Source organism: Mustela erminea, chromosome 5 (genome assembly GCF_009829155.1).
Source record: "Mustela erminea isolate mMusErm1 chromosome 5, mMusErm1.Pri, whole genome shotgun sequence".
NCBI classification, from domain to species: Eukaryota; Metazoa; Chordata; class Mammalia; order Carnivora; family Mustelidae; genus Mustela; species Mustela erminea.
In genome coordinates this window covers 133,626,096-133,649,834 of record NC_045618.1, presented here as the reverse complement: position 1 = coordinate 133,649,834, position 23,739 = coordinate 133,626,096, and the positions used below count along the sequence as shown (strand labels likewise).

Here is a 23,739-nt window from a genome sequence, read left to right as displayed (position 1 = left end):
CTCTCACTGTAAAATAAATAAATAAAATCTTTAAAAAAAGAAAGTACTTTTTCGGTTATAGGTAGAATTCACACTAGTCCTAGTTAATTATGAAAAACACAGTTTTACAACAAAAAGGAAACCACTTATTCTTCAAGGAAAGAAGACAGATTTAACATGGACAGAACTTCAATAACTTCGAATTTAAACTGGTAGAATCTGAAAAGGATCAGGCTAACCTATGAGTGAAAGAGGATAAATGTCCAATATAACTGAGCTAGTAACCACTCAACTTTCTATATATCCAACTTAGAATTTTAAAATTAACATCTTCCATAAACATCTTTTATTTTGGGCAGACAAAAACCAATACAGAATTCAATCAGGCTCTGACTCTGGAGAAAATGATAGCAGGTAGTGGATCTATTACAAATTGCTGAATTAGTAAATTTGTACTTGCAAATAAGAGAAATGCACAGCTAATCTTCAAATGATGACACAGGAACAGTAACTTTAGCTCAGTACACTGAAAGATCACTTTCCCTTAAGTACAAAAGGTATTCACAATAAAAGGCAATTGAAATAATTAATTACAATAAAGAATCTAATCTACCTACCTATCCCCAGAGTTTTGTTTTTGTTTTTTAAAGTAGATCCTGCTTAAATCAGAAATTGGCAGAGCTTTTTCTATGAGGGACCAGATGTCAAACATTTGCAAGTTATAAGTCTATGTTACAACTACTCAACTCTGCCATTGTAGCACAAAAGCAGACAGACAATATATAAACAAATGGAAATAGCTTTGTTCCAGTAAAGCTTTAGTTACAAAAACAGTGGGCCATAGTTTGCCAATCTTAGACGTAAATCTTCAAATCCCTGGAAAGTGAATATTAATTAAATTTTTTTGGAAAGACAATTTATTATATTGAAATAACAGACCCATTTGAAATTATGCCCCTGAATTATTCTTTTTCTTCCTTCCCTCGGTCCTTCTTCTTTCCGTCTCTTTTTTTTTCTTCCTCCTTACCCTTCTCCTTATCCTCCTCCTTTTTTTAAACAAATGTGCTTATATGCTATCTAATGTTTTAAACTGCAACTCAGCGGGCTCCTGGGTGGCTCAGTTGGTTAGGTGTCTCCTTGATTTCAGCTCAGGTCATCATCTCAGGGTTGTGAGATGGAGCCCTGCCTCAGCTCTGTGCTGGGCATGGAGTCTGCTTAAGATTCTTTCTCTGTCTCCCTCCCTTTGCCCCTCCTCCTCCCCTCCTTTAATTTATGAAAATAAATTAAAAAAACAAATAAACCACAACTAGATCTCAGTGCTTTTCAACTCCAAAGTTCTATAAGTCCCAAGATCACCAATGAGATACGAATGTGCAATTAACATAAACAGAAGTGATATTTGAGGGCAAGATAATTCTGCTGGGCATAAGATAGATAAGAGCAAAAGGTTAAGCAGCTGTTCTAATGCTTAAACCTAAGCAAGAAATGCTATAAAGACACATGGGAAGCATAGAATGGCATAACTCTGAAATGTTAAGAAGCAACTGCAGCAAACAGACCAATACGGGCAGGAGAGGCGAGCAAGTTGCTCTTTCTGAGCAATAGTGATCTGCCATTCTATGGTGCAAAGTTCTTTCTGTACAAACCAAAATGATTTTCAAGTGTACCCAATGTGTAAAGAATCACTGGTCTTTCTGTCACACCCACACACAGAGATAACCCAGTCACTACAGAGTAAAGAGATAACAACACACTAACAGGCAACATGAGACGGTGTGCCCCATAATAAATGAACAAGAAGCTTCTTTTCTTTCACAGGAGAATTGCCTTCCTTTCTTTTTTAATCTCAACAGGACCTTAAAGTCTATCAGTTGATATTTGAATTTCTGAGCAGAATTGTGTAAGGAACAAATTTTGTTTTATAATTTCCAGATACAGTGAATACTCCCTAAAGAACAAAGCAGCAAAGGGAAAGAAACACAAATTCGCCAGTATTTGAAACTGGCATTATCTCTAGCGGCCGCTTCGTAAACACTACAGTAACCCTTTAATCTGGGACACTAAGATACACTATATTTCCTGCACTCTAAGTAAGAGGAGACTTGAAAGGCTTTCAGGAAGAAAATAAGGATGGTAGCAAATGGCATGAAAGATGAAGCAAACAGCAAAGGAATGATTTCTGGAGGTAATCCAGCTCTTCCAGTTTGCTGCATCACTTTTTTTTTTTTTTTTAAAGATTTGTATTTATTTATTTGACAGAGATCACAAGTAGGCAGAGCAGCAGACAGAGAGAGGGGGGGGGGAAGCAGGCTCCCCACTGAGCAGAGAGCCGGATGTGGGGCTCGATCCCAGAACCCTGAGACCATGACCTGAGCCGAAGGCAGAGGCTTAACCCCCTGAACCACCCAGGCGCCCCGCTGCATCACTTTTAATTGAGGGGAGAGGGGAACCCAGGGATTATTCTAATATAAAGTTCGTATTTCAAATTTACATAATAGTAGACATGAAAATTCCACAGGTTTCTCAAGTTCAACCTGTCCACAACCAAATTTGTCATGCCCCTCCTCACAATGAAGGGTTCCCCGAACCTCTTGGTCAATCATACCCAAAAGTTAGAGGTCATATCTTCTGATTTTTTTCTATATATCCCTAGTCTGAATGAATGAATGAGTAGGCGCATATTTTTCTCTCATCCCAGTGGTCCTGTGAATGCTGTTTCTTCTGCCTAAAATGCAGGTCTCCTCTAATTTAGTTTAACTAGAAGTCACTGCTTTGTGTCTCAGCCTTAGGTGTTACCTCCTCCTAGAAGCCTTCATCATAACCTCTCACATTCATTCTTCACTGCTTCGGTAATACCTGTTCTTGTCACATGATTTGATAAGCATTTCTTTACCTGTCTGGTTCCTCCCACTACCGGGTGAACTTGAAAGCAGTGCATCTGTCATTCATTCATTTGTTGATTCCCTAACCCAAATATTTTGGAGTAGCTACTATGGAACTCATATCATTTTAGGCACTGAAGATTCAGCAGTGAAAACAGGTGAAGATTTCAATTTTTTTAAAAATATGTATTTGTTTGTTTGTTTTGAAGATTTCAATCTTAAGAGAGCCTATGTTTCAGTAAAGAAAGAGATGAATAAGTAAACTGTATGGTATGACAAATATTGATAAGCCCTATCAGAGAAAAATAAGGCAGAGAAGAGGAATACTGAGTGTGTATATATGGAGGAAGGTGGTATTTGGAATTTAAAATAGGGTTCTCAGTGAATGTTTCATTCTCAGTGAATGCCCCACTGAGAATGGGGCTTTTGAACAAAGAATGGAAAGAGATGAAGTGAGCCGGGCATGTAACTGGATGATGTGTGCTCCAGACTACTGGTTACAGCAAGTGCAAAGAGCAGAAGCATACTTAGTGTGCTCAAGGAATAGCAAGGAGGCTAGTGTGGCTGCAACTGACGAAGTGAGAGCAGAAGCTAGGAAAAGAGACAGAGGGAATTCATGTGCAATGGTCTATAGGATCCAACGGCTCTGGCTTTTATTCTGAGTAGGGCAGGAAGCTAATGGAGGATCTGGGGCAGTGGAGCAATATAATCAGCCCTCTGTCTTAAAAAGATCACTCGGGCTGATATCTTGAGAACAGATGGTAGGGGGACAACAATGAAAGCAGGGGAAGTAGAACACCACTGCAATGACTCAGATGAGAGGAGAAACTGGCTTGGACCAGGGCAACAGTGTGGCATCAGTGAGACAGGAGCTATTGATGGGATTTGGATTCAGGGTATAACACAAAGGAGTCAAAATTAGATCCAGGATTTTCGGCTAGAGCACAGGTACAGAGTTGCTCTATACTGAGATGGGGAAGACTGGGGAGAGTAGTTGGAAGGGACAGATTAGGAATTTGTTTTTTGACATGTGAGTGTGAGTTGCCCGATGTAAAGTGTTTAATGATGATGACGATGACAATACCTAACACTGAGCCTCTATGACAGGCTACTTTGCACACTTTGCTTATATTTACTTATTTAATATTCACAATAATCACATGCAGTTGGTATTAGTATTATCCTTTTTTTAAAGTATTATCCTTTTTTTAATAGGTGGGGAAAAGTAGGTAGCTGAGCCAAGATTAAATAAATGCAAGCACCTGACTCCCTAGAGTCTAAGCCCCTAACACCTATGCTATACTGCTTCTGTGATGGAAATACAACGATGGAGGTCAGAGAAGATGTCTGATGAAGTTTCAGTCATCAGTATAGCGATGGGATTTAAATCCATGACACTGGATGACATCATCAAGGGAGACATGTAGGTAGAGAAGAGTCCACAGACTGGGAAGTAGGCAGCAATATGAGGGAAAACCAAGACCATGATCTCTGAACTCCAAATGAACAGTGTTTCATTGCAGGAGAGGAATGGACTATGACAAATTTGTGAACAGGTCAGGTAAGGAGGCAGTAGGATCCCTAGAATAATGATACAGAAGAAAACTTAGTAAGAATAGCTTTGGTGGAGTGGTGCAGGTAAATGCCTGATTAAATAGGTTTAACAGGGAAGGGAGGGCAGAAACTGAGGCACCAAGAAACTTTTTTTTTTTTTTTTTTAAAGAGGATCTGTTTTGATTCACCATAAAAAGAAAAACTGAAATGGAAAAAGTGTGTACGGGGCATTGCTGGAGTGAGGAGGAGCTGGAATAAAAAGAGTCTAGTGAAGGAGTTGGCCTCGGCTGGGAGCACAGACAGTTCATCCCTTGCACACGAGGGAAAACAGAGCATACGGGCATGGATATAGACAGATGTGGTGGCAGCACATGCAAGAGTTTTCTTCTGATTGATTCTATTTTTTCAGTGAAGTAGGAAGCAAGGTCGTCAGCCAAAAGAGAGAACAGAGTAAAAAAAATTCTGGAAACTTAAGGAAAAAGGAGGAAGTGTCAAACAGTTATCTAAAAATGGGACAGTAAATGAGTTTAAAAAAAAAAAATGAAGATTGCCTTGCTCCTCCTTATATCTGGATAGCCTAGCACAGTCCCTAGTTTGTTTGAGACACTATGACTTGAGCTTGAGAACCACTATTTTTTATTTCTCGGGTTTTAAAAGATTTATTTATTTGAGAGATTGCCCAAGAGAGCACATGAGTGGGAGGGTATGGGGGAGAGAGAGAGAATCTCAAGCGGACTCTGTGCTGAGCAAGGAGCCTAATGTGGAGCTCAATCTCACAACCCTGAGATCAAGATCTGAGCTGAGTTCAAGAGTCAGATGCTTAAGTGACTGAACCATCCTGGTGCCCCATTCCCTCACTTTAAAGAAAAGGATCCAGAATGAAGGTAAGCACAAAGTATGATTTGTTACAGAGAAGAAAATCTGGGAAATATAAAACAGAACGTAGATGTGAGTATGCGTATTTAAGAGCAGTCCTAAATATCACACAATGTTTATTCTTTAGAATTAGGTAAAAACACTATAACCACACATTACTTTTCAACCATGCATTCTGTAAAACATAACCATTTCTAATTATGCCATTTGACAACTGAAAAAGTGTAAGAACATGAGAAAAATATATTTGGCAGTACATTAACAGGATCTGCTAGAACAGATGTATTTTTAGTGATTTTTTTAGAGTTAAAGCGCCCCCCTCCTCTAAGTGACATAATAGCTCAGAGAAGAATTCACAAACTCAAATGCCTACAGGATTAAGAGCAGGTAACAAAATGAGTGAATCAGGCTGAGGTAAGGACAACAGGGGGTTGGAGGGACTGTGGCAAACAGGCAACTGAAGGGTACAGTGGCTACTCAGCGGAAGCCACTGTTGCCACATAGAAAGCATTCCATTTTGCCAGGTCTTCTAATTCTTAAGATAGATATTCTACTTTTATGTGAAAACTTTCAGTATTTGAAATTTTGGAAGGCAGCTATGCTCACCACTATACCACCAACGCAGACCTAGTATTTTAAATTTTGGCAACTAATTCAAATTTATAAACTGTGCTCAGGGCATACAAAACATGTTTGTGGGAAGCATTCAGGTCCTTGAGCTACCGGGTGTACTTCTGAATGATAGAACATCAACATGGAGTAGGTGAAAAACGGCACCAACTTTCAGAAAAACTTGGTTTCGGGGTAGACACTGCCCGTTACTACTAACTGGGTGACCTCTTGGAGCCTGTTTATTCATTTGTAAAATGTAGTTTCATGAACTCTCCTGTTTAATTCATTGAGTGGTTATGAGTGGCAAGATTACAAAGTAGATCAAAGCATATCATAAAGCTCTGTGTACATATAAGCGAACAGCTGTGAGATAGTGGGAAATATATCTTGGTCTCTGCCCCTGGTTCTGGGCACAAAGCTTCTGAAAACCTTATAATTTCCTAATTTCCCAAGTGAGAAGAGCACTGTGAGCCTCCCTTGTTCTAATATTTGGCCTTTGACTCCATTCCTGACACAGAGCTCCTAAAACCCTTGTAAATTCCCAAGTGATAAGAGCACCAGGAACATCTTTCGTTGGATGAGACCACTCTGGGTAGGCTCCTAGATAAGCACTGGTCATCAGAACAGAACAAGCCATGATTAAAGGCTTGGGTTTTTTGGCCCCACCTCATACTCCAGCCTTCAGAGAGGGAGAGGGGCTAGAAATGGAATTTATAATTGGCCATGCCTATGTGAGGAAGCCTCAATAAAACCCCAACAGTACAAGGTTCAGAGAGCTTCCAAGTTGGCAAACACATCGTACCAGGAGAGTGTCATACTCCCTCTCCACAGGGACAGAAACTCCTGTGCTTGGAATCCTCCCAGACCTCACCCTATGTAGCTCTTGCTCTGGCTGTTCTGTTTCTGTTATCACATATTTTAAATAAACTAGTAAACATAAGTATTTCCCTAGTAAACATAAGTATTTCCCTAAGTTTTGTGAACTGCTCTAGCAAATTAAACCTGAAGAAGAGGTTGTGGGGGCCTCCAATTTGTAGCCAAACTGGACAGAAGCTGTAGGTAACCTGGGGACCTATAACTTGTGACTGGCATCTAAAGTAGGGTGAGAGCAGTCTTATGGGACTGAGCCTTTAACCCGTGGGCTCAGACTCTCTCTAGGAAGACAGTGTCAGAACAGAGTTAAATTGTGGGAAAACTAGCTGATGTCACAAAAAATTGCTTGGTATCAGGGAAAAAAAAAGCTCTACATATTTGGAGACCACAAATGAAGTGTTTTGTAGGAGTTGTAAACACACAGGAGAAAGACTCAGAGGAGATAGACTGAATTGAATTTTTCCAGTATGTTGGCTTTAAAGAGACCTAATAGGGTAGCCTAAGAACATTTTGTATCTCTGTATTCGACCAGTTCCTCATAAAATGTAAATACAGATCACTTAGCTCATGGAGTTTTCAAATATATTAAAATTATAACATCTTTTTCAAGTGTTAAGTGCTGTGTAATTACTTGGTTAATCAAGTATTTGTTTGGTATGGCCAAATGCACTAATGAACCTGTATATAGTACTTCCTAAAAAGCTGAGTACCTTCTTGGCTCTCCTAACAATGGTGAGCAATTTAACGGAGCTAGCTTGGAAAAAGTTGTTTCAGGTTTTGAGGGTTTTTCCCTGCTTTAAGGGGAAAAGCTTACAATGGGCTAAACAGTAACAGTTCTGTAACAGACTCGGGTTTATCCACTCCCTATTGTGAACACTTGTGCAGACACTCCTCTCATTAAATGGTGACGCAGGAATAGAGAAGTGACCGGCTGGTCGGGTTCAGGAAACAACGTAGGAAAGCGAGGAAGTAGTCCTCCTAGCCATGATTTATAAATTCAAATTCAGAGCTAAAAATCCTTCCATCTACCTACTTTTGTACAAATATGTTTAATGGTAACACCTCTTGATAACTGTTGTTCTTTTTATCCTGGACCATTAAACGATACATGAGGGGAAGGCTAAGAAAGTCTCAAAATTTATGGGAAACTATACTGGTTAAAAACTCTCTATAATCATATTGTAGTAACTTTGTATGGTTACAGATGGTAAGTACACTTATCAATAGTCAGTGTCTCATAATGTAATTAATTATAAAATCACTATCTTGTACTTTTGAAACTAATACACGTCAACTGTATTTTAATTAAAAAAAAAAAAAAACACTTCCTACCATATACTGTTCTATGAGATTCTTCATTTTCAGCTTTCGTTAAACCACAACTGGCCTGGCAAGTTTGACAAACCAAGTCTCTTTGACCAGCCTATTTCCTGTAGCTTAGTGTGGAAATGAACTGAACGATGGCAACTTGAAAGATTTAAAAGGCTCCATTTTAAAAAGCTTTAAAAATAAATAAATAAAAGTTTTTCATTTAAAAGCACATTTCTGGGTGCCTGGGTGGCTCAGTGGGTTAAAGCCTCTGCTTTCAGCTTGGGTCGTGATTCCAGGGACTTGGGATCGAGCCCCACATCGGGCTCTCTGCTTGGCGGGGAGCCTGTTTCCCTTCCTCTCTTTCTGCCTGCTTCTCTGCCTACTTGTGATCTCTGTCAGATAAATAAATAAAATCTTTAAAAATTTATGTTAGAATAAACCTGCCATAAAAAGAATTCTCCTCCCAATAACAAAAGAATTCTGACAGTCACATTTGCTCATAGATGTTATAATGAGATTGTTAGGCATCATTTCCCCCCTTTCTTTAAAGTTTGGTCTTTTTTTAAGATTTTAGTTATTTATGTGACAGAGAACGCACACACACACAAGCAGGGGGAGCAGCAGGCAGGGGAGAGGGAGAAGCAGTCCCTTGCTAAGCAAGGAGACTGACAAAGGGCTCGCTGATTCCAGGACCGAATCGGACCTGAGCCAAAGGCAGACGCTTAATCGACTGAGCCACCCAGGCGCCACTCCCCGCACACCTTTTTAAAAGTTTTTATTTAAATTCCAGTTAGTTAACATACAGTGTAATATTAGTTTCAGGTGTACAATTTAGTGACTCAACACCTCCATATGACACCCCGTGCTCATCCGCTTAGCATCTTTTATGAGAGTAAAACTCAGTAGTATGATTTAGATATCTGAAAATTAATAAAATGCTAGTTTGAACTACTGAAAAAGACTCTTTAAAACCTTAATAAAGAAGTAAGTTGACTAGAGATAAAATCCGAAATTGAATTATTACCCTCAAAGAAGAAAGTAAAATGAGTTTATAGGAAGTTATTTATTAACATCTTCTAAGGTTAAATCTTTTATTTTATTTAAAAAAAATTTTTTTTCCCCAAGTATTCTATATACCCAGTGACGGGCTTAATCCATAACCCAAGATCAAGAGTCACATACTCCACTGACAGAACCAGCCAGGCACCCAAGCAAGGTTAAATCTTTTATTTTTTTATTTTATTTTTTAGATTTTATTTATTTATCAGAGAGAGAGGGCGAGAGAGCAAGCACAGGCAGACAGAATGGCAGGCAGAGGCAGAGGGAGAAGCAGGATCCCTGCCGAGCAAGGAGCCTGATGTGGGACTTGATCCCAGAACGCTGGGATCATGACCTGAGCCGAAGGCAGCCGCTTAACCAACTGAGCCACCCAGGCGTCCCAAGGTTAAATCTTTTAAACTTCGGTTGTAACTAATACGAAAACAGAGTAATTATATAGCACAGTGATTAAGAATGTGAGTTCTGGAGTCCAATTATCTGGGTCGAAATTTTAGCTTCTTAACTTACTCTGTGAACTTGGGCAGGTCACTTCCATAAACTTTAGTTTCCTCATTGTAAAACAGGGAGAATAATTATTTCAGCATTATTTTAAGAATTAAGTGAGAGGATTCCTGATTTTCTTTCTTAGGCCACATAAATTTATGTTGCAAAATACAGTGAAACAACTAAGAAGCACAGCGTGACCCAGTTCGGCCATGCTGTAGGTGAACCATGACTCCACTCTGTATAGTAATAAATATTGCCACTTTGGGGTTGATTTCAAAATGAGAGCTACCTTTGTTCCCTAACACCATATTATAACTTCTTAATAAGTCTTCTTTTGGTATGTTTTTTCTATAAATTATATTAATATTTTCTATAATCTAGTCTTCTATACGAGGTCTACACAAGGTTGTTTTTACTAAAGTAGAGATGTTAAAAACTGATCACTTGGAATCTACTTTAAACTGTATAATAATTAGTGATGTGAAATCACTTTGAGAAATTCTATTTGGGGGGCACCTGGGTGGCCCAGTGGGTTAAGCCTCTGCCTTTAGCTCAAGTCATGATCTCAGGGTCCTGGGATCAAGCCCCGTTATTGGGCTCTCTGCTTGGTGGGGAGCCTGCTTCCCCCTCTCTCTTTGGCCGCCTCTCTGCCTACTTGTGATCTCTCTCTCTCTGACAAATAAATAAAAATTTTTTTTTAAAATCTTAAAAAAAAAAAAAAAAAAAAGAGGGGCGCCTGGGTGGCTCAGTGGGTTAAAGCCTCTGCCTTTGGCTCAGGTTGTGATCCCAGGGTCCTGGGATTGAGCCCCACATCGGGCTCTCTGCTCTGCGGGGAGCCTGCTTCCTCTTCTCTCTCTGCCTGCCTCTCTGCCTACTTGTGATCTGTCAAATAAATAATAAATCTTAAAAAAAAAAAAAAAGAAATTCTATTTGGGAAAGAATATATAGCTACCAAAGAAACTTCCTCAACAATTCTATTGAGTATTTATACAACTGACCCTTAAACACACTGCCCTGTGCAAATCTACATGTATGTTATTTTTTTAATAACTACAGTATGGAACTGTAAATTTATTTTTTTCTTAAGATTTTCTTAATAACAATTTCCTTTCTCTGGATAAAAATACAGTTTGTAAAACATATAACATACAAAATATGTGTTGATCAACTGTTTACATTATTGGTAAGGTCAACAGTAGGCTATTAGAGTTAAGTTCCTGGGGAGTAAAAAAAATCATACAGCACTTTTTGACTGCAGAGAGGGTTGGAGGCCCTGACCCCAGGCACTGTTCAGGGTTAACTGTAATGATGCAAATGTCTATAGGATTAATTCTTTCTAGATATGGACCTGTTAATTTAACTCAAGCTCAAATGTCTACTAGAAATTTTATTGTGACATGTGGGTAAATTATATGACTTTCTATTTCAGATTGACAGCAGTACCTGAATCAAGCTACTCAATCTAAAGTCTCTTCAAATTTGTTTATAAACAAATCAGGTGGGCTATATAAACACATAAAAACCAGTCACAACCAAAATATTTACTTGAGAATAAAATGGAAACTATTTGATCTTTATTATTATTTTTTTAATTTTTTTTTATTTATTTAACAGACAGAGATCACAAGTAGGCGGAGAGGCAGGCAGAGAGAGAGAGGGAAGCAGGCCTCCTGCTCAGCAGAGAGCCCGATGTGGAGCTCGATCCCAGGACTCTGGGACCATGACCTGAGCCGAAGGCAGAGGCTTAACCCACTGAGCCACCCAGGCGCCCCCTATTTGAGCTTTAAAACAAAATTTCAAAGTATCAAAACCACCCAGTAAGAAAACAAAAAAACCAGAAAAACAAAAAATGATGGCATTTTTATATTCACATTAACTCTTAGTAACTTATACCCAATGACAGTAGTGTTTTCTTATACTGTTAAATCTGAATTATTTCCTAGCACTTACTTAAACAATGATAAATTCTGACAAAAATGTTAGAAATGTGTTTACCTATTTATATATATATATTCTTAATTCTAAGGAAATAGGAACATTAAATAACAAATACTTGAAAAGCATGTACAGAAGGAATATCCCATATGATGACAGATTATTTGGTAGACAACTAATTAAGATAGTTTTTTTTAGATTAGCAGCCCAGACTAGAAATGACAGAATCCCCAAAGATAAATATATGTACTTTCACTCACTTCACTTGAAATTTAATTTAGACTGAAAAAAAGCATTTGCAATGAATGTAAAATTTGATGTACATTCAATTTCCACTTGAACTTATTAATATATCTTCCCATTTCTGTCAATATTGAGCACTAAGTAAAACCCATTTCTTAAAAAATATTCCCACTTCCAGCTAATATGCTAATATGAACAGCTTTGCAAGATCAAATTAAACACCTAGCCTTGTGGAAATAATACTTTTTCAACCTATTTGCTTTCTTTACTGGACTTTAGTATAAACAGACACACAGTTAATATCACTGATAGCAACTTTCCAATTAATTTCCATATATAGTCAAATCAATTCCTGTATTATAAAGAAACAAATGTCAGTGCTATACTGGGGGTGTAACTCCTTATAAAGCAAGCATGAATGTGGCATCAAACTTACTTTTCCAAAGAAGCCTTTGAAGAACTTCCTTTCCTGGAGGAACAGGGGGACAAGTCGAGCGCTATTATTGTATGGGCTAAATGTCCCAGGGTTTCACACCAATAAGCACATACAGAAGGTGGGAAAAGGGCAAAGTAGGAGAAGGGGAGTGAGAGTTTTAAAGAGTTATCCATACCAGGAGTGACAGGGAAAAAGGAAGGGTGCATGAAAATGCAGGGAGACATACTGTATGGCCTAAGAATCCATAGGAAGAGAAGAAATCAGAACCTGTATCCATGCAGAGCAACTAGTTAGTTTAGTATTCTCTATTTACTTCTGAAACAGAGATTATCCAAATCTGGCAGCAGAGAAAAAGATTAAGACATACTGGTTTGGTGAGATTTGTATTTTAAATTTCCTAATAGTGAGTAGTAAGTACATTTTTCAATTTCCATACACATTTTTCAATTTAAAAAATCAGTGGTCTACTATATGGAAGTCATCAACTTAAAAAAAAAAAGTCCACATTTGGATAACAGCATAATCACATAAAACTGCAATACATAAAATTAAATTATGAGTGTGCAGCAAGAATCTTTGTCAGACTTTTTCTTACCAAGTTCAAGATGTCACTTAGAGAATCTTTACTCATCCATTGGGATCAATTTATACATCAATATATACATCAATAAGTATGTATATGTGTGGGCTGATCAATGCCACAACAATCATGAGGAAATAACAAATATGTCCTATTCTAAACAGAGAATAAATTTTCTTTAAAGAACACAAAGCTAATGCTTTCACTGCAGGTGGAAAAAAAAAATCTGTGGATCACAACTGAAATTTTAAAACAGGCTTTTGTTTTCTTTTCAAATGATACTGTTTTAGAATAATGAAATTTGCATTGACAAATATAAGTATATAACTCTGAAACTATGCAGATAAGAGAGACATCATCTCTGGTTCCAGTACCAATTTTTAAGCTTATAGAAATTTTGAAAGCTGGCCATCATGTAAGATCAGAAGAACTTATATGAAGTAGAGGGGTTCTAACCAAGCTATCTTAACTTTATATTGCCTAACTTTGGTTGAACTATTTAAGCCTTTAGTTTTTATAATCAGTTTTTAATATTGGATAAATGCCCAGAAAAAGACAAATGTACTGAAAATTTACTCTCTCGGACAATTTATAAACTCATTCACTACTCTCAAACACTGAAGAGTTTGTTTCCTACCTAAGTTAGAAACAGCATCAAATATTTCCAAAAAATGTTGTGAACTTAAACTGGAAAAACAATAAATTGGGGAAGCTGCTGCAGTAAGATTAAGTTTATTTCTACTGCCAAGTTTGGTGACCCTAGTTTTGTTAGACTGTGAGTGACCATCAGCTTTTAAAGATGCAGCCAAAGATAAAAGATTCACCATTCTTGAGGGATAGGGAGGTGAGGGAAAGAGATCTGTTAATATTTAGTTCGGCTCCCATAAAATCTCTTGTTAAACATGTAGTATGCCCTCTTTTCTTCAAAGACCTCAGTTGTTAATGAAAAAAGGTGACATGCAAAATGCATTAAAAGATAGTTATTAGAGAATATTAGTGCTTTTTTCTAAAAAAAAAAAAACAAGTTATGATTCTTTTACCTGCTAAAACAAGAACATATATTAAAGCAAATATATCAAATAGTGAATAAAAAAACAACATATTAGAAACTGTCAGTATAATGGAACTAGTCTAAAACCAAGACAGAGAGGGAGAGACATTTAGAGACAATGGGAAGAAAAGATCTTTAAAAGGAAAGAACATCTTGGACCAGTGTCAGCAAGATACCCAAAGGCCCGATACACTTTTTACAAAATAGACTAATAAATGATGTTACTACTGACCCTTAAATTATGTCAATAAAGGCAATGAAAATGGGCAACAGTTGTTTCTGCCATTTATCGTATATGATCTAAGTCCAAAAGTGGCTAATTTGTGCACATATGTCACAAAACAAATGAGTTGAAAATAGGTGTAATTAATTTTATCATACAAAGTAAAAAGAATTTAAACATTTATGCTCGGAGAAGCAGGTTTAAAACTTAATCTTTAAAAAAGGTGATCCTCTTTAGTTTTATCTTTTCATTTGAGAATATTAATTACGCAGGTAACTTCTTTTTTTTTTTTTTTAAAGATTTTATTTATTTATTTGACAGAGAGAGATCACAAGTAGGCAGAGAGGCAGGCAGAGAGAGAGAGGAGGAAGCGGGCTCCTGCTGAGCAGAGAGCCCGATGCGGGACTCGATCCCAGAACCCTGAGATCATGACCTGAGCAGAAGGCAGCGGCTTAACCCACTGAGACACCCAGGCGCCCACGCAGGTAACTTCTAGTTGATGTTAAAGTGATCCTAAATTGTAAGGGACTACTTTGAGGATAAATAAGAACTATATTCGCAAATTATTCAGCTTCTTCAATTATTTGCAAATTTAAAAAGCTCCAGAATGCCACATTTTTAGTTCAAACATCATTCAAGTGATAGGTTTAAGATGTTTGTTTTGCTACTTAACTTGTACATCTAAGCTATGTAATTCTTTAATTTACAACTCTGGCATTCAAACTAGTTCCATAAACATGTTATTTCTTCTTTCATCTGTAAACTTGTACACTTCTACATTTGCTTCCATTTACTTGAAACTCTAAGGAAGAAGATATAGCTTTGGCACAATATAAGCATCTGGTACAGCAGATTATAAATGTCAGATGAATGTTTGGTAAGGGTGGGGAGGCAACTAGAAATTTCTTCATAGTAAAAATATGAAAAGACAAAAATCTAAAATATTTGTGGACTAATATGGTCTGAGAAGAACAACATCCTGAAGACTTCCAACTTTCTGCAAACTTCTCAGTATAGCATTTGAAAGAGTATTTATTTATAGGAGGAAGTTTCATTGAGTACAATCAACAGGAAATTGACCCCAAAATTCAATCTTATTTTTTAAATACATGTTTATCTATGTGAAACTATGCACAACATTTGCCCCAAGTCTCTTGGATAGCATCAGTCTAAAAAATTTTAAATAACTTCTTGAATGAAAAGTTCAGAAGTGGTCAATTTCCCCTCAAAGTTCAAAAGTTTATGTCCAGAAAAGCAATCAACATACTTATAAAACTTCATATTAGTCATAAATGACCATATGGAAGTACGAATCATTTAGAGATAAACAAAAGGCTTTCGTAAACTTTAAGACATTAAATGTAAGATAGGGTTATGATAATTGTTATGAGATTTGATTTGACCATACTGAGGACTGAACTGTTTTCTGTATATTCTAGAAATAATTTTTGAGTGGCTACTATGTGCCAGACACTGTTCCAGGCATAAGTATAATTTTTTAAATGGCAATTTGGTTTCTATTTCTGGTGAAAAACAAACTTCTTAAATTTTTTTATCTAAACAGTCCTACATCTCAAGTAGGACTTGAGATGTTTATAGTTTATAATCTTCATGATCAAAAATATAAAAAGGTAAAAAATTCACTCAATTAAAAAAAATTTTTTTTTTCAATTTTATTTTAATTCCTATACCCAATGTGGGGCTTGAACCCATGACCCAGATCAAGAGTCACATGCATTTCCGACTGAGCCAGCCAGGTGCCCCTTAAAAAAAATTAGTTTTAAAACTAAATGGTGAATAGTAGCTATCTCTGTGATTACAAAAAATTTTATGTACTGTTTTTTTTTTTTTAAGATTTTTATTTATTTATTTGACAGACAGAGATCACAAGTAGGCAGAGAGGCAGGCAGAGAGAGAAAGGGGAGGAAGCAGGCTCCCTGCTGAGCAGAGAACCCGATGTGGGACTCGATCCCAGGACCCTGAGATCATGACCTGAGCCGAAGGCAGCGGCTTAACCCACTGAGCCACCCAGGCGCCCCATTTTATGTACTGTTTTTATTCATTTGTATTTTACACAATGAACTTATACAATCTATATAATGAAGAGATGCTTCTAATTAAATGTAGACTAAAAAAACTAGTTAAGAGGATTCACTGCTCATTAAACTAAAATACCATTTCTTAATGTCTTATGTGCAAATTAAAATCATCCCTAGTTTTCCCTTATTTAGAGAGTGAACATGAAGCCATGCTCTGAATTAGAAGACTTTCTAAAGGCTCATTCCACAATGACCGTCTACCTGCAAATTATGTAGGTTATAAGATTTTGGTAACTACTAGTAGTTTGTTTCAAGTCTATTTAATCTATTCACTGATTTGCCTGTTGTTTTCAGTCATTAGTATTATGATGTTTAAATATTCTTTAATGACTAGTAGGACAAATCATTGTATTACTTTAAAAATTTTCCAAGCTAAACTTACTCTTTCAGTGAAATTGGAATTATTCTATTAAAGAAAAGATTGAATTTATGTTTCTTGGAAAATTACATTGTCTGAGGGTGTATTTAACTGATGAATATATTCAGATAGACATGACAAGTCTGTAAATTATAGCTTCACATACCGTAACAGATGAAAGTAAGTCCCTTTAACATTAATGATGATTAGAATAGGAAGGGTTTCAATCATTTAAGAATTTAAATGACCATAATCTGAGGTAAATGGTATGTATGTATGTATATGCAGTATACCATATGTCTACATATTGGGGGTTCTTTTTTGTTCCTTGCATACTATAATCAGTTATTTCTCTCCTCCTTTCCCTTTTACAAGAGATTCACAGACATTTGTTCCAAAATATAGTACACTTCTCTAAGTTGGTTGCGTCTTTAATCTTATATCTTTTATAATGAGGGATTACGGATAGAGGTCATATAAAATATACCAAGCAGAAAGGTTTTGATAAGCAAATTGAAGGGGGGAAAAAAAGCACTCATTAGTAGCCAAACTTGTGGCAGCCTACCATACCAGCAAACCCAAAGCAAACAAGTATTTATGCTGTCTGGGGCAAGGGCATGCAGAAGTAATGGTTAAAGCTTTCACAGCGAAAAGTTTGGAAAAAGGCCACACATTGGAGAGAAGGAAGGTTGTGAAGAGGATTGTCAGAGTTTATGAGACATTTCAAACCTATCCAAAATATGATATTAACACTTCAATGTGAACCTTTGTGAACTCTGAATCCATTCTCTCCTTTTATTAAATATACAAGGATGTGCCTGGGATTTAGGTATAAGAGGCAAAGAAAATATTATTCTTCCTGTAAAACTCTCCATTTCAAGTATGCTGAAGTTTGTGAAAAAGGCAGGGGAAATACACTGCTTATGTTAGAGGGGTGTACAGAAGGAATCTGGAGAGTAGTAGTGAAGATAATAAGTCCTGCCCCAACTGTAAGCCTCACTAGCCATCATCACAAATAACTCTACCTTCCACTGTTTCTTAGAGTAAATTCAACATCAGCAATTTATAACCCAGTTATCACAGTTAGGTTAAGACACTAACTGTAACAGTTTTCTCTTGGTTTTAGATTTCATACCACTTGTTTCACATGGGTTCTGAATCCAAAGTACCTTTTGGATAATGTCTGGCCTAAACCGATGAAGTTGGTCTTTATAATTTACGCCTTTGGACAGATAGCATGAGATGCTTTTTACTAGAGCCCACATCTTTTGCCTAAAGAGAAATACTGGTCTTACTGGATACTCAATCACTAAAATTTACTGAACAAAATCTCTTAAGAAAATATTTCAGTACATAGATCAACAGTGGCAACCATCAAATACATACAGCTTTTAATCTTTTTACAGCATCTTCACAGATGTGCATTCCTCTTGACTCATCAACTTCTACATGGCCAAGGTACTGCAGAAAGAAGAAAAAAGGGTTACTGCTATGCATATTGAGTAGCTACTATATGGTAGGTATTAGTTGGAAGAAAACTGAATATTAAAATTTCTGCACTCAAGAAATTGCCACTGTATAAGAGTTAAGATGCTACTTTACTTACCCTCAGTGTCCTCATATGAATGAAATTCAGAATAAATGCCTCAAAAAATTGTTATAGAGAAGTGAAAAAGTAATGGTAGGCACTAAACGTTACCTAAATTTATTGGATCTGAAGGTAACAACAGCCCGTGTTAGACACAGTTACTGTACCTCTGAACACAAAAATAATCCTAAAACAAAATGTAGACATATGTAAATATATACACACACATACTGAAAAAGACACAAATAAAAATAAGTTATTCAAAGGCTGAAGAGATCATATATCCTTTTATGGGGAGCATGTAAGAGCAGGGCAGAGAACTAAAAAGACAAAATTTAAGAAGACAATACATTTAAAGCTTTAAAAGATGTGTAGAATTTGAAGAGGAAAAAACTGAAAGGCTGGGGAACCGTTTTAGGTACAAGGAATTTAAGAAAAGTTATTAAGTGTGGAATAGCGTAACTATCTATCAGCAAGTACTCCTGTTTGGCTAGGATTTGAGATATGTACAGCTGGGGAATCTGAATGCTGGAATGAGTCTCTATTTAATTCTAGAGTCAATGGAGAGATAATCAAGTTTTATTTATTTATTTTTTTCCAAGAGAGTAATGCAATTCAAATTGTACCTTTGTATGGGAATAGCCTTGGGAAAGATAAAGACAGGATGGTGAAAACATTACCAAAATGCTCTCTTTTAAAAAGGAAATGTGATCTGGTTCTGGGTACAATTGAGTAGACTCAATCTTCCCTGTCCCACCCATTGAATGAAACCATAAAACCTGAACAGAACATATTTCAAGTCCCTTTTGTAAAGAGCAGAAAAGTTGTCTGAGAAGAATACCAGGATCCAAGGTATTTCTGAACTGGCAAGGAGTTTACCTCCCACTCTCCTGCTCCATTTTCCTCCTTCCCCTTTCTGATACTTCCAACTTGGACTTAATACAGCCAGAAATCCCAAACTGCGTGCTGTCGCAAAGAAAGAACTCTAGAAAAAGTACTCTAGCTGTGGCTCAAGGATCAAATAAGGAAATGCCTTATCTTCAGAGAGAGTATAGGAATCTCTCTCCCTTTTACTTATCTCTTATTTTTCTTCTCACACCTCAGCTCCCAAAGCTATCCTGAGCTGGTAATAGCAGTGGAAACCTGCAAGAGCCTGAGAGGAGAAAACTCTTGGTATAGTGAAATTGTGATTCCAGGAGGATGAACCAATGCCCTTTCTGCTTCTTTCCCCTCCCTGTATATCTCCCATCATTTGGCCCTGCATGGATGTGAAATGGTGCGAACTCATGGGAGAGTAGAATAACTAGAGCCCCAGGAAACACAGGCACAGAGAGTTTAAGTAACTTGCCCAAGGTCATTCAGCTAGTGAAAACTCAAACCCAAGTGGCCTGACCCAGAACACTCTTAAAATGCATACATGGAATCTTTAACTTTTACTCAAATCTTTCCAATACTAAGTGCATAAAACCCATGAATTAAAATAAATTTAGGAAAGTACTCAACTTCAGGTAATAAAATACTTGAGGAATCAATCATAAAGATCATAAACTAAGACCAAAATATCTAAAGAATTGTAAGAGCTGTAATTCTGAATGAATGTTATATAAACAGGAAGAATGCTCACTTTTTAGTGAATCAAATAATGTACTATATATATATAGTTCTAAGTTGAAAGAATATAATCTCTTTAGGGCAAATCTGAATAACATGAAATCCAATAAGATAAATATTTACATATTCTATTTTGGATTCTCAAATGCAATGAATTTGGGTACAAATTTTACACTTTCTATCTAGATCCACATTTAGTTACATTCTTTGGTTTTACAGATGATGTACAGTGGTAAAGTAATGTTTTCTCAAATTCAATACCACTGAATCCATTATGGATACTGAGTATACATAAGAAGCTCAAATTTTAGAAAATTTCTAAACTACTACATTAAAAATAATAATGTTTCATATCAATAAGAAAGGATGCTGACAGCAAATTTTCATCAGTGTACCTCCATCTGGCTCACTACAAGATAGCTTTAACACAGATTCCATACTTAGTCATCTTTGCTTATCTTTTTCCTATTAAATTAGAAAAATACTAACTCAAAATTATAGGCTATCAGAAATGTCAAGTGTTTGGTAGTTCTGTCAACTAGTTCTATATTTTCAGATTGATTTCACACTCAAGAAATAACAGAGTACTCCCTCACTGAAGGCTGGTTCTCAACAATCAGATGCTACAGTGACAGGAATATCACACTAAAATTATTATTATTATTATTATTTAGGATTTTATTTATTTATTTCTCAGAGAAAGAGAGAGCACAAGCTGAAGAAATAGCAGGCAGAGGGAGAAGCAGGCTCCCCGCTGAGCAAGGAGGCTGATGTGGGACTTGATCCCAGGACCCTAGGATCATGACCTAAGCCAAAGACAGACACTTAACCGACTGAGACACTCAGGCATCTCTACACTCGAATCCTGGAAAGCTCTATTTTTCAGGTTAGAAGACAATGATGAATGGATGTTTCAATACCTCTCTGGATGAATTAAGCTCTGAAAAGGATTTCTTTATGTTTTGTTGATATCTGGCCTTTTTCAAATACCAAAAATATATTCTTAATTTCCTGGTCCAACAAGTAAGGAAAATAAAGCAGTGGAAAATGGTAAAACCTGCACCACTGTTCTGACAGCTTAAGAAATTCTGACATTTCATTCTTAACAACTTGTTTTATATACTGTTAAATTCTTATAGTCTGTTGTTTTGTTTTTTACTCTATCCTTAATCACTGACTTGAAATGCCAAATACATATTATTAAAAGTTACATTATGCTAGACATTCTATTTTGTCTTACTGTTACTCCTATTTTGACTTATTATAGTTTAAGAATCTTTTAATATGGGGGAGGAGCAAGATGGCAGAGGAGTAGGAGATCTAAATTTCGTCTGGTCCCAGGAATTCAACTAGTTATCAAACCATTCTGAACACCTACAAACTCAACAGGAGATCAAAGAATAGCAGCAATTCTATGAACAGAAAAGCAACTACTTTCTGGAAGACAGGACATGTAGAGTAGTGAATCCTAGGTGATATACGGGAAGATAGACCATGGTGGCTGGGGGAGGAGGGAGTCTCCATCAGCCAGCTCCTGGAAAGTGAGTGGCAGACCACAAAATCAGAACTTTTAGAAGTCTGCCCCAGAGAACGAACATCACTCCAGAGGCTAAATGGGGAGTGGAATCCTTACTGGGACAGTGGGGGTCTCAGGTCCCTTGGGGCAACGGAAAGACAGGGGGTACCTGAGTGTGGCAGAGCTCTCAGGTTTTGGAGCAGGGAAGCTGGCTGCAAAAACGGAGTTGAGGAGTGGGCTCTCAGTTTGGGGTTTTCATAAATCATGATCCACAGCACAACTAGGCCACTACTCTTCGATCAAGGACCCAACAAGCGGACTCCCCTTTCTCCTCCTGGAGGAGCAGCATGGGAGTACACTGCCGGAATCTGCTGGGTTTGGACATTCCAAACGGGGTTGTGTACCAGGGACAGAAACGCTCGGTCACAGTACAGATGAGCATAGAGTCAGCCGGAGACCAGGGAAACTGGAGTGATTGACTGCTTTTTCTAAGGTCTCACTGAAAGTGGGGCCCAAGCTCTCAGCTCCTCCGGGGCTGGATACTGGGAGGCTGCCATTTTCATTCCCATCCTCCAAAGTTATAAGCAAAGCTTTCAGAAAACAAAAGCTACCAAGAGCAAACCCGAACTTGAGCAGATTACTTAGCCTGGCCCCTGGCAAGGGTGGTGCAATTCTACCTCAGGCAAGGACATTTGAGAAGATCAGCAAGAACATCCAGCCATGACCAAGTTTACTGATCAATGAGAACACAAAACTCCAGTGCTAGGAGAATACAGCACACAGAATTTTTGGCTTTTTCCCCATGATTCTTTAGTCTTTCAAAATTAATTTTTTGAATTTTCTTTATTTTTTTCTTTTTCTATGTAAAAAAAAAATTTTATTAGGCAAAATATGTGCTATAATGGTGAGTGCTGTGAAGTATGTAAACCTGGCAATTCAGAGACCTGTACCCCTGGGGCTAATAATACATTATATGTGAATTAAAAAATTAAAAATTTTTTTTCTTCTTTTGTTTTTCAACCAACATCTTTTTTTTTTTTTTTAAAGATTTTATTTATTTATTTGAGAGAGAAACAGTGAGAGAGAGCATGAGCGAGGAGAAGGTCAGAGAGCGAAGCAGACTCCCCATGGAGCTGGGAGCCTGATGCGGGACTCGATCCCGGGACTCCGGGATCATGACCTGAGCCGAAGGCAGTCGTCCAACCAACTGAGCCACCCAGGCGTCCCCAACCAACATCTTATTAATTCCTTTTTTAAAATCTTTTTTAATTTTCATTTTCATAGTCATATTCTACCCCTTCATTGTATTTAACCTTATTTTTTGTGTATATATAAGTTTTTCTTTCTTTAAAATTTTGGGATACAGTTGTGTTTTTTTTAAGATTTTTAAAAAAAATTTATTTATTTGATAGAGAGATCACAAGTAGGCAGAGAGGCAGGCAGAGGGGGAGAGGGAAGCAGGTTCTCCGCTGAGCAGAGAGCCTGATGTGGGGCTTGATCCCAGGACCCTGAGATCATGACCTGAGCCAAAGGCAGAGGCTTAACCCACTGAGCCATCCAAGCACCCCGGAATACAGTTTCTTCTAACAGACCAAAATATACCCTAAATCTAGGGTTTGTTCTAGTTTCCTGCCTGATCATGTTCTTCTTTTCTTAAAATTTTTTTCTTTTTTTCAACCAACTTATCAATTCCTTTTTAAAAATATTTTTAAATTTTCATATTTATAGTCATAGTTCATCCATTCATTGTATTTACCCTTATTCGTGTGTGTGTGTGTGTGTGTGTGTGTGTGTGTGTATGATTTTCTTTCTTTAAAATTTTGGGAGGCAGTTTCTCCTAACAGACCAAAATACAACCAAAATCTAGAGTATGGCTCTATTCTGTTCACCACCCTGATCATTCATATATATACATATATCCTCCCCCCCCATATTTTCTCCCCAATTTTGGGTCTCTTCTGATTTGGTTAGTGTGTGTTTATCTGGGGTCATTGTTACCTTTTCAGCATTTTGTTCTCTCATTCATCTATTCTTCTCTGGGCAAAATGACAAAAGGGAAAGACTCACCTCAAAAAGAAAAAAAAAAAGAAAAGAAAAAAAAAAGAAAAGAAAAGAAAAAAAAAAGAACAAGTGGCAGTACTGACTGCCAGGGATCTGATCAACATGGACATTAGTAAGATGCTGGAACTAGTGTTCAGAATGACGATTATTATAAAGATACTAGCATGGCTTGAAAAAAAGCACAGAAGATATTAGAGAATCCCTTTTTGGAGAAATAAAAGAACTAAAATCTAACCAAGTTGAAATAAAAAAGGCTACCAATGAGGTGCAATTAAAAAAACAGAGACTCTAACTGCTGGGATAAATGAGGCAGAAGAGAATCAGTGATACAGCAGACCAAATGATGGACAATAAAGAAGCTGAGAAAAAGAGAAACAAACTACTGGATCATAGGGGAGAATTTAAG

General features: G+C 37.1%; 1 protein-coding gene across 6 annotated transcripts in view; it reads right to left on the bottom strand.

Moving 5' to 3' along the window:
* NUMB (NUMB endocytic adaptor protein) overlaps positions 1 to 23,739 on the bottom strand; it is a 68,951-nt gene that overhangs the window by 26,226 nt on the left and 18,986 nt on the right. For 3 of the 6 annotated variants that reach the window (XM_032345020.1, XM_032345022.1, XM_032345025.1), the window contains exons 2-3: positions 17,944 to 18,018; positions 12,247 to 12,279 (exon numbers count right to left, since the gene is read on the bottom strand). In XM_032345020.1, the coding sequence (XP_032200911.1) occupies positions 12,247 to 12,279; positions 17,944 to 18,018 (108 nt within the window). The remainder of the gene's footprint in view (positions 1 to 12,246; positions 12,280 to 17,943; positions 18,019 to 23,739) is intronic. The other 3 variants (XM_032345023.1, XM_032345024.1, XM_032345026.1) reach the window with 1 other exon arrangement.